This window comes from Theropithecus gelada, chromosome 10, assembly GCF_003255815.1.
Source record: "Theropithecus gelada isolate Dixy chromosome 10, Tgel_1.0, whole genome shotgun sequence".
NCBI classification, from domain to species: domain Eukaryota; kingdom Metazoa; phylum Chordata; class Mammalia; order Primates; family Cercopithecidae; genus Theropithecus; species Theropithecus gelada.
The window spans coordinates 39447001-39457579 of NC_037678.1; the positions used below are offsets into that span (position 1 = coordinate 39447001).

General features: G+C 59.6%; 1 protein-coding gene across 1 annotated transcript in view; it reads right to left on the minus strand.

Moving 5' to 3' along the window:
* The window catches only part of COL20A1 (collagen type XX alpha 1 chain), a 42159-nt gene that overhangs the window by 29865 nt on the left and 1715 nt on the right, over positions 1-10579 (minus strand). Inside the window, 1 exon segment of the mRNA XM_025398125.1 lies at positions 3240-3350. Coding sequence (XP_025253910.1) covers positions 3240-3350 — 111 coding nt within the window.

The following is a 10579-nucleotide window of genomic DNA, read 5'->3' on the forward strand; positions in this document are numbered from 1 at the left end:
GGTGGCTCAAGCCTGTAATCCCAGCACTTTGGGAGGCCGAGACGGGCGGATCACGAGGTCAGGAGATCGAGACCATCCTGGCTAACACGGTGAAACCCCGTCTCTATTAAGAAATACAAAAAAAAAACTAGCCGGGCGAGGTGGCGGGCGCCTATAGTCCCAGCTACTCGGGAGGCTGAGGCCGGAGAATGGCGTGAACCTGGGAGGCGGAGCTTGCAGTGAGCTGAGATCCGGCCACTGCACTCCAGCCTGGGTAACAGAGCAAGACTCCGTCTCAAAAAAAAAAAAAAAAAAACTAACTTACCAAAACTGACCAAAAAAGTTAGGAAATCTGAGTAGTCCTGTCTATTGAGGAGAATGAATCAATTATGTAAAATGTTCACACACACACACACACACACACACACACACACAAAACACAAGCCCAGAAGTCAGCACCAGCGAATTCTAGTAAACATTTAAGGAAAAAAATACCACCATTACACAAACTCTTCCAGAAAACTGAATAAGAGGAATCCTTCCCCACCTCATCTTATGAGGTATAAAGCTGATACCAAAAGGACTTTATAAGAAAGGGTAGTTTTTGGCCAATATTCCCTCATGAATATAAGTATAAAAATCTTAGATGGGCTGGGTGCGGTGGCTCACGCCTGTAATCTCAGCACTTTGGGAGGCCGAGGTGGGCGGATCACGAGGTCAGGAGTTCGAGACCAGCCTGGCCAACATGGTGAAACCCGTCTCTACTAAAAATACAAAAATTAGCCGGGCGTAGTGGTGGGCACCTGTAATCCCAGCCCCTTGGGAGGCTGAGACAGGAGAATCGCTTGAACCCGGGAGGCGGAGCTTGCAGTGAGCTGAGATCATACCACTGCACTCCAACCTGGGCAACAGAGTAAGATTCCATCTCAGAAAAAAAAAAAAAAAAATCTTAGATGAAATATTTGCAAATTGACTTAATAATATATAAAAGGGGATAGGCCAGGTACAGTGGCTCACCCCTATAATCCCAGCACTTTAGGAGACCAAGGTGAGAAGATGGTTTGAGGCTAGGAGATGGAGGTTGCAGTGAGCTATGACTGTGCCACTGCACTGTGCACTCCAGCCTGGGGAACAGAGTGAGACCCTGTCTCTTGAGATATATATATATATAACGTTTAATATTGAAAAAATCAACCACTGTAATTTACTACATGAATCAAATAAAGGAGAAAATGACCACCTCACTGAAGAAAGAATTTGGAAAAAATAATGCATTCTCTGCCGGGCGCGGTGGCTCAAGCCTGTAATCCCAGCACTTTGGGAGGCCGAGACGGGCGGATCACGAGGTCAGGAGATCGAGACCATCCTGGCTAACACGGTGAAACCCCGTCTCTACTAAAAAATACAAAAAACTAGCTGGGCGAAGTGGCGGGCGCCTGTGGTCCCAGCTACTCGGGAGGCTGAGGCAGGAGAATGGCGTGAACCCGGGAGGCGGAGCTTGCAGTGAGCTGAGATCCGGCCACCGCACTCCAGCCTGGGCGGCAGAGCCAGACTCAGTCTCAAAAAAAAAAAAAATAATAATGCATTCTCTTGGTAAAAACTCAGCCTAAGTAAGAACAGAACAGGACTTAACCTGATAAGGTACATCTATCTGGAAAAGGCAGAACGACAGAAAACAGCTCAGTGGTTATGGGGTACTGGGCTAAGGGCTGACCTTGGGGTAAGAGAACTGTTCTCTACATCAATTGTGACAGTGGTTACAGGATTGAATTCATGTGATAAATAAAACTCACAGAGCTATTCTCAAAAGGGTGAATATTTCTGCATGTAAATTACAGCTCAATAAAGAAACACAGGATACCACTGCCCACCCACCAGAGTAGCTCAAGTCCTACGCTGCCAAGCATTGGTTGCCAAGGGTGTCATGTAACGGAAGCGATCATACGCTGCTGATGGGAGTATACACTGGCACGACCCCTTTGGAAAATAGTTCAACGTTTTCTACTGACGCTGAAAACATGCACACGCTGTGGTGCTTCCTCTCCTGGGTTTACACCCAGAACAACATGCGCATGGACCACGATCCCTCACATGGTGTCTACACAACAGCCAACCTGGACACAAGCCACACGTCCATCAACAGCAGAACAAACCACACAGGGGAATACTATACAGCAAAGAAAACGGATGGCTGTTACACACCACAGGGTGAACCTCACAAAATGCCCACCAAAGACACGGACATGAGGGAGTCACCACAGTGTGATTCCACTTAGAGAATGTTCTGAAACAGGCAAACTAGTCTGTGCTGTCGGAGGCGGCCGTCCGGGCAGCAGGGGAGGGTGGACGTTGGGAAGGGCACCCGGGACGGTCTTTTTTCACCCCAGGAGGGGTTTGTGTTGGCCACCCCACTGTGCTGACTCATACAGTTAGCATTTACGCCTGTGTGCTTTTCCACCTGAGTTTTGAAAAGCTTTAAAATTAGCACCCATCGTCAGGTTAGCGCTGTTCCGTGCTCTAGGAACAGGGTTCCCTGAAAAGGTGTCCTCAAGGCCCTGCTCCTGTAAACAAGGATTAACACGTGGGGAGCAGGTGCTTCTGGGGTTCGCTGTACAGAATCCAGGTTGTTCTGAATGCCCCTGAGTTGCTGAGACTCATTCTGAGGAGGGAGTCATTTATTTAAAAAATACAGACCGCGCGTGGTGGTTCATGCCTGTAATCCCAGCACTGTGGGAGGCTGAGGCAGGCAGATCACCTGAGCCCAGTTCAAGACTAGCCTGGGTAACATGGTGAAATCCCTTCTCTACAAAAAATACAAAAATCAGCCAGGAGTGGCGGCGTGCATCTGTACTCCCAGCTGCTCGGGAGGCTGAGGTGGGAGGATCGAAGCTCGGGAGATTGAGGCTCCAGGGAGCTGTGATCGCACCACTGCGCTCCAGTCTGGGTAACAGAGCAAAACCCTGTCTTTAAAAAAATTAAAAATTAAAATTAAAAATTAAAAAAATGAAAAGTATGTACTGAATGCGTTCTGCAGGGGCTGCGTGCCAGGGACAGACGAGCCGCATTCCCTGTTCTGTGTTGTACACGACAGGGCTTGGAAAGGAATGTGGGGACAGCAGACACTGAGGCCAGAAAGCTGCTCACACGAAGGGGCTGGTGGGAGGGACACCGTGGGCCTGAGTGGTGGCTGCGGCCGCCACACTGACTGTCCTCAGCATGTGCTAACGGGGAAGGAGGCCTGGGAGGGCGCAGGTCCTCACCTGCCATGGGCTGCACCTGCACCAGGTAGCCGAGGCCGCTCCCCTCCGACTCTCTCCACTTCATCTGCAGCCGGTCCTCAGGCAGCACAGTCAGCCTCAGGTGGCCACTTGCTACAGAAACAGGACATAGTGGTCAGGACTGACCCAGCCTCCCCAGTCACCTAACCAGCTGTGGGGGTTACAGGCATCCTGCCCTCAGTGTTTGGGAGGGACACAGTCCTATCCCAGGGGACTCCAAAGAGACACAGCCCATCCAGGGTGTCTGAGTGGGACTCAGCCCCACTTGGGGAGACGAGGCCTCGCCCGGGCACTGAGGAGAACCCGGCCCTCCCCGGGGTCCGCAGTGACAGGGCCACCCCGGTAGCTTCGGTGAGAGGGAGTCCAGTCCCACCAGGGAGGTCCCGGCCTGGCTCTCCGGGGTTCCTCCCACCAGGAAGAGGCTCAGGCCCACGTCTGGGAGGGCAGCAACTGCCCCACTGGTGACTGGAGGCCCCGAGCCAACACAGCAGCTGGCAACACGCCCACGGCCCTGAGCTGAGTCCCCTGAGCTGGGACCCCTGAACTGGGACTCCTGAACTGAGTCCCCTGAGTCCCCTGAGCTGAGTCCCCTGGGCTGGGGCCCCTGAGGTGAGTCCCCTGGGTTGAGTCCCTGGGCTGGGGCCCCTGAGCTGAGTCCCCTGGGCTGGGGCCCCTGAGGTGAGTCCCCTGGGCTGAGTCTCCTGGGCTGGGGCCCCTGGGATGAGTCCCCTGGGCTGGGGCCCCTGGGCTGAGTCCCAGGCTGAGTCCCCTGAGCTGAGTCCCCTGGGCTAGGTCCTCTGGGCTGAGTCCCTGGGCTGGGGCCCCTAAGCTGAGTCCCCTGAGCTGGGTCCCGGGACAAGTGACCATGCAAGCTGCAGACCCCTCGCTGCCAAGGTCACTGCCAGGTGCACGTGCCCCCTCAGTGGGGAGTGTGGGTGCAGAATCCCACACTGGAAGTGCGTGCGCGTTGGCATGTGTGTGTGTCCGCACCCCCAAGACAGGGCTGCCTCCCACGGTGGGGGATGGGTGCCAGGCCATCTCAGAGGAGGAGGGGGCGGCAGGGGCCTGGCCAACCTCCTGGAGCTCTGGAGAGGGTTGGGGCCCCTGGAAGCTTCCGGGGCTCTGCAGTAGGGGCAGCTATTTTTGGAAAATGGGGACAGAGAAGGGCTTCTTTGGGCTGCCCCCCGGAAAACTGGGGCTCAGGGAGAAGGGCAGGGGCTGGGGGGCACTTGGGGCAGACACAATGACCCATTCAGAGCGGGCAGCAGCTGGGCCGGGTCTCCGGATGGGGCTGAAAGGCAGGAATGTGTGGGGGATGAGAAGGGGGCTCTGAAGGCCAGCTGTGAGCAGGGCCCCTCCTGCAGCCCCTGCTTGTGAAGAGCCTTCTGTTGCTCCACTCTGCCTGAGAATGTCAGGGAGCCCTTCCCCAGCTCCCTGCTGGGGGACAGTACCGTTGGGGCCTGAGCAGGGTGCTGGGCAGACAGCGGCTGATGGGACCAGGACCACGCTCCCCTCCCTGGACTGTGGCCGCACTGCGGCCATCCTGGGAAGGGCTGCCCCAGCGTGTGGGCTCCCACCCGTCCTGGGCTGGACGCAGTGCCCCCAGCCCACCTGGCTGTCCTCGGGGACTCAATGGTCTCTGAAAGGCTGTTGTGAGGGGCGGCCCCATCGTGCTGAATCCTGAACTAGACAGAACTAGATTTGCCTAAACTCAAGTTGTTTCTGTAGAACCACTTACTGATTTGTCTCAAACTGACAGTGGAAGCTTCTCTCAAACTGAAATCTCGGCCTCCACTGGCCTCAGGGCAGAGTTACCCTGCCTGAGCTGAGGGGACCAAGGCACCTGCTCATGCAACAGCCTGCTGCCTGCGTGCAGGGCAAACTGGGCACCTCAGCACGCGAGACAAGCCACGAAATCCAGAAGCATGTTAGACCTGGGCTCCCATATCTCACCCGCCCCTCTGCAACGGCAGCGACCCGTGGAGGCTCCCTCGCCCGGCCTGTCAGGCCCTGGTGGTGGTCCTTTAAATGCACATTAGAAGGGGGAGCTGCCACCTCCTGCTTTTCACCCCAGCGGAATAAAACCATCACTCAGTGGGAGCCCAAAACCTCCCAGGAGCTTGCAGGTGCCGGGAGGGGCCGCGTTGGCCCAGCCCAGGAACAAGTTTATAGCGTGGCCGAGGCCCAAAGCCTTCTCCACAGACAGAGATTCACCTTCCTGGAATCAATCTAAACCCACATTTCTCAACGGGAGGAAGAAGCTGCTCAGACAGGTGAGCCCACAGCACCTCTGACATTTCCTTTTGCTGCCATGGGCGGTGCCCTCCGTTACCCAAACGCCCCAACCGGTAGCAGCCAGACTGGAGGGGCCTTCTGAGGACGTGGTGCTTGTGGTGCGGTCGCCCAGGGATGTGCACGGAGGAGGTGGTGCTCCGTGGAAATGCGGGTGCCTCACTGGGAGAAGCCAGAGGGCTATGTGCCCAAAAAACCAGTGGGAGGCGCCGGTGGGAAGCAGGCAGGAGGGAAGGCGGCCCCATCTTCACCCCAGCCTCCTGCTTCCTGGAGACTGCTCCAAAAGGTGTTCGTGGAGTAACTCTCAGCCAAGCATTGATGTAACAAAGAACGAAACCACACAGGTGCGTTCCCAAGGCGAGGCTGAGGGTTTGGCGGGAGCACACGCTCCCTCCCGTCCGTCCCATCCTCTTCCCTTTGTTGTGGGAGCTGCTCGGAATTCAGCAGGCATTCAACTTATAAGAAAGGCTGGGCGCAGGGGCGGAGGGCTCGTCCGCCCTGGTGGGCACTGGTGGGGCAGGTGTGGCCTGGGGGCAAGCAGGGGTCCACTGCCTGTGTCCTTACCTTGTCCTTGCTCTCTTCCCAGGGTGGTGCTCAGCCACAGCCAGAGGCAGAGGCCGAGGCCGAGGTGTGCAGGGGCTCGGGAGGTCATGGTGCTCGGGCTGTGGAGGGGAAGAGGCCATGCCATTCAGCCGTCCCCGGGTCTGTCCCCTCCCTGACCACAACACCAGAGCTTCTCCACATCCTCGAAGGCCAGGCAGGCTGTCCCCACACCAGGCTCCACTCCTCACGTGTGGGGACCAGAGGCCTTCAACCTGCTGTCTAGGGGATACCTCCCAGCTGCCTGAAACTCAAGGACCCAAGGCTGGAGCTGGGTCTGCCTCCCACTCCCTCCTTCCTCTTGGCATTTACACCACTGGGGGCTGCTCTGAGTGACAGGAGGACCCCCAGCCCCTAGTTGTCCCCAAGCCCAGTGCAGGGGTGGCTGGGACGGGCACGGGGCCTCCTGCTCCTGGGGCTCCGCAGGGCTGTGGAGGGCTGAGGCCATGCGCGAGCTTTCCAGGCAATGTCTGATTGCTGAACAGTGGAGTCCCTGTGGCCCCAGCCTGGCCCTGGAGGTGGAAGGGTCATCAGAGACCTGTGGAGGAGAGTGACAGCTGCCCAAGCGGGAGTGGGCAGCGGGTGGGTCTGGGGGACGCCAGCCGGGGATGCAGGGTGTGTGTGCCATGGGCAAGCCGCTCTGAGGCCGAGACAGGGAGGCAGCCAGGGCCACTGGAGAGCTGAGTGGGCTACAAGGAGCACCAGGGAAAACCAGGCTGGGCCCGCTCAAAGGGGCTGGGAATGGAGGTTGGATTTAGGGTGCTCTGAGGAGCAGCTGAGGGGCACTCAGAGGCCAGGGACCAGTGCCCAGAGGTGCCACTCAGAGATATGGGGCGCATGTCAGCTGCCAGGCCCGAGGCTGAAGGAGAAATGCTGTGGGTTCTCCTGTACTCCATTCCCCCCGCACTCCCCTCTCTGGCACTTCCCCTCCGCGGCTCCCCTGCACTCCAGCTCCGCGCACTCCCGCTCCCCCCGCGCTCCCCTCCCCCGCCCTCCCCCACATTCCGCTCCCCCGCACGCCACTCCCCCCTCATGCAGCTCCCCCATACTCCCGCTCCCCCGCACCCCCACACTCCCCCCTCCCCGCTCCCCCCGCACCCCCCCCCCCCCCCCCCCCCCGCCGCCCCCTCCCCCTGCCCCGCACTCCCGCTCCCCCCGCACTCTCCCTCCCCTGCACTCCCGCTCCCCTCGACTGGTCACCCCAGCCCCTCACCCTGCACCAGTGCTGGCCTTCAGGAGGCAGAGTACTCCCGGTCGGGCCCCTTACCCCCCTGTGCTGAGCTGAGGGCACGAGCTGAGGGCATGACTTGAGTGAAGGCCCTGGGTCTAGGAGCACCAACCTCCCACACAGTAGGGTTCCAGGGTCCTGAGTGACCCAGGCCCTCCCACTCCCTGCAGCCGAGCAGGGACACCCCCCCCCCACTGCACACCCCCTCCTAGTGTGTGACCCCAGTATCCCCACCAGGGAATCTGCCCCTCTGCAAGGCAAAGGCCTCACCCGGCAGGAAAGCTGCTGGCTTAAATCAGGGACTTTAGCCCCTCTGCAAGGGAAAGACCTCACTAGGTGGGAAAGCTGCCTGCCCCAGCCAAGGGCAGTCAGATAAGACCCAGGCGTTGGGGTAGGAGGCACCTGTGGGCTGGGCTCCTGATCTGATCACAGAGGCACCAGTGGGCAGCCCAAGAGCTCCCCAGTCCCTGGACCCTCCCACCCCAGAAACCTGGCTTGACTCAGTGGGACCCCTGCCAGGGCCACAGGCGTCCAGCCTGAAGTACAAGCCGCTCTCTGCTCGACGTCCACTCTCCTTGTTCCCCCACGGCCCTTGATGTTGTCTGAGACCCGCAGAAGGGAGCCCTTGGGGAGAGCTCAGGCAGCCCCAGGCTCCCACCGCCCCAGCCCCTCCTGGCCACACCCCATGCCTGGCACCCCGGTCCTGTGGCTCACATGGGCACTTGGTCTCTATCTCGACTTTTCTGAAAGTCAAAGTCATCCTCAGATCACAGGCTGAGTGGAACTCCTGGTAGCCCCTTATCTACCCAGCCTCAGGACCACAGGGAACTCACTCACCTCCTCCTCCTCCCAGGACCCCAGTCCTCTCTCCTGGGGTGCGCTGGTCCACTCTGGTCCTGCTGTGGCCACAGGAAGTCTGGAGCTTATGAAAGGCCTCTCCTCCATGGAAGTCACTGCCCCAGCCCACCCCCCGACCCACCCCTCGGCCTGCCTCTCTCTCCTCCCCCTCCTTTGCCCTCCACCCTTTCTGTCTGTTGCTCTGGGCATCTCTCCAAGAATGGGGACCACAGAGATCCCAGCATGAAGGACCCCACTGCACAGCAGGGCAGGGTCCCACCAGTGAGGAGGCAGGGGCTGCACAGCCCAACACCTTTACTCCTCACTCCCCACTCCCAGAGGCTCCATCCTGCAAGGAGGGGCTCACAGGGAAAGCCACTCAGATGCCAAAGCCACCACGTGTGGGTGCTGGATACTAGGGGCTCTGGCCACCCACTGTGGGGAGCAGGCTGCGGCAGCACCTGGACCCCCCCACCCATGTGGTAACCCTTCCCCTCCCCCAGTATGCCCTCCCAGCCCATCCTGAAGGCTCCCACCACCCAACCCACTTTGCAGACTGGTGCCAGTAACCAGAGCTTCAGCAGGTACCCAGGCCTGGAAAACAAGCCTCTGATCCCACAGGACCCCGGGCTGCTCCCAACTGGGACCTGGCCCCACTCCTGCCCCATCCCTGCTGCAGCTCCGCCCACCACAGGCCCCACCCAGGCAGCACAGAGTCCCGCAGCGCCTGCAGCTGTAAAGGGCCGTCCTCTCTGGCCGCTGCAGACCTCCCTCCCCAGCACCACACCACAGCAGCCGGCGGGCAGCCCGTGCTCTGCTGGGCCATGGGTGTGTCAACATCCCCTGGAGCTGCTGCTGGGGCCCCTGAGTCCCCTTCTCTGAGCCCAGTACCCATTCCCTGGGGCTGGGGCATCACTGCCAGCCACTCACGGCTGTCCCTGCCCCAGGACTGCCTGGGAGGTTACAGATGCACCCCGGAGGCCCCTGCCCAATGACTGGGTGATGACACAAGTGTGGGCGTCCTGGCCCCACTGCACAGCCTCGTGAGAAACTCTGTCCACAGCTCAAGGTGGATCTGGCCCAGGCATCTGCCTCCCCAGTAGACCCCTTAGTGCACCAAAATGCCTGTCCCCGCCTCTGCCTTTAAGGACCCCAGCCTAATACCACGCGTTGCACGGGTGCTTCAGGGCCACTGGAGGCAGCTGTCAGCCTTGTGAGCCCAGTCCCCAAGCCCATGCCTCCTCTGCACTCAGGAGTGTGAGAGGGCCAGTCCCCTCGAGGCCTCCCGACCCTGCGTTGCCTGAGGCCTGAGAGAGGATGAGCCTGCCTCTCCCGGCCTGCCTGCTGCTCTAGTAGCTGAAGAGAAACCGCTTGGCCTGGCCCGGGCTCAGCCTCCAGAGGCAAGAGGAGCTGGAGGTGCGCGGTGGGTGGGAGGCCAACGCTGGCACAGCAGCCACAGAGGAAGAGGCGACACCTGCTGGAGGGAAAGGCCTGGGTTGGATGCTACAGAGGAGAGGGCCGACCTCTCCTGCATCTCCCTGGATCCCTCGGCCACACAGATTCGGATTCAGGATACACCTCTTCATGAGCACCTCCTTTTCCTTGAGATGGAGTCTCACTGTTGTTGCCTGGGCTGGAGTACAATGCCGCAATCTCGGCCCACTGCAACCTCTGCCTCCCGGGTTCCAGCAATTCCCCTGCCTCAACCTCTCGAGCAGCTGAGATTACAGACACCCACCACCACACCCAGCTAATTTTTGTTTTTAGTAGAGATGGGGTTTCACCACGTTGGCCAGGCTGGTCTCAAACTCCCGACCTCAGGTGATCCACCCACCTCGGCCTCCCACAGTGCTGGGATAAAAGGCGTGAGCCGCTGCGCCCGGCCCATAGCCACCTCTTGCACAGCCCATCCATCAACCAGCTGTCCCTGCAGCAGCCTGGTAGATGGTTCAGGTCGTCGCAGTGATGGGCTCCCAGGGAGCCAGAGGTGCCTGCGGTCCTGGCCGCGGTCAGCGGAAGGCACCCAGCCTGGCAGACGGGCACCAGGCACGGGGGCAGGAGTGCAGCCCCAGCTCACAGGCTCCTGGGAACACGTGTGTGCACCCTCATCCCACACATGCAAGCCAGCGTCAGAGTCATCACAGACCAGGCAGTCAGGCACTCAGCACTCTTGGCTCACGAAACGTGAGCTCCACAAGGGCAGACCTGTCTGCCTTTTCACCCCGCCCCGCCCCGTAGCACCCCTCAGACCTCTTGGCAGTGATCCAGCTCAGGCAGGGCAGGAGAGCTGCCTAGGTCATGACTGACAAAGGGACAGGACAGAACCTGAGTCAGCCACTGTCCTCTCCAGGGTACTGTGGCCTCA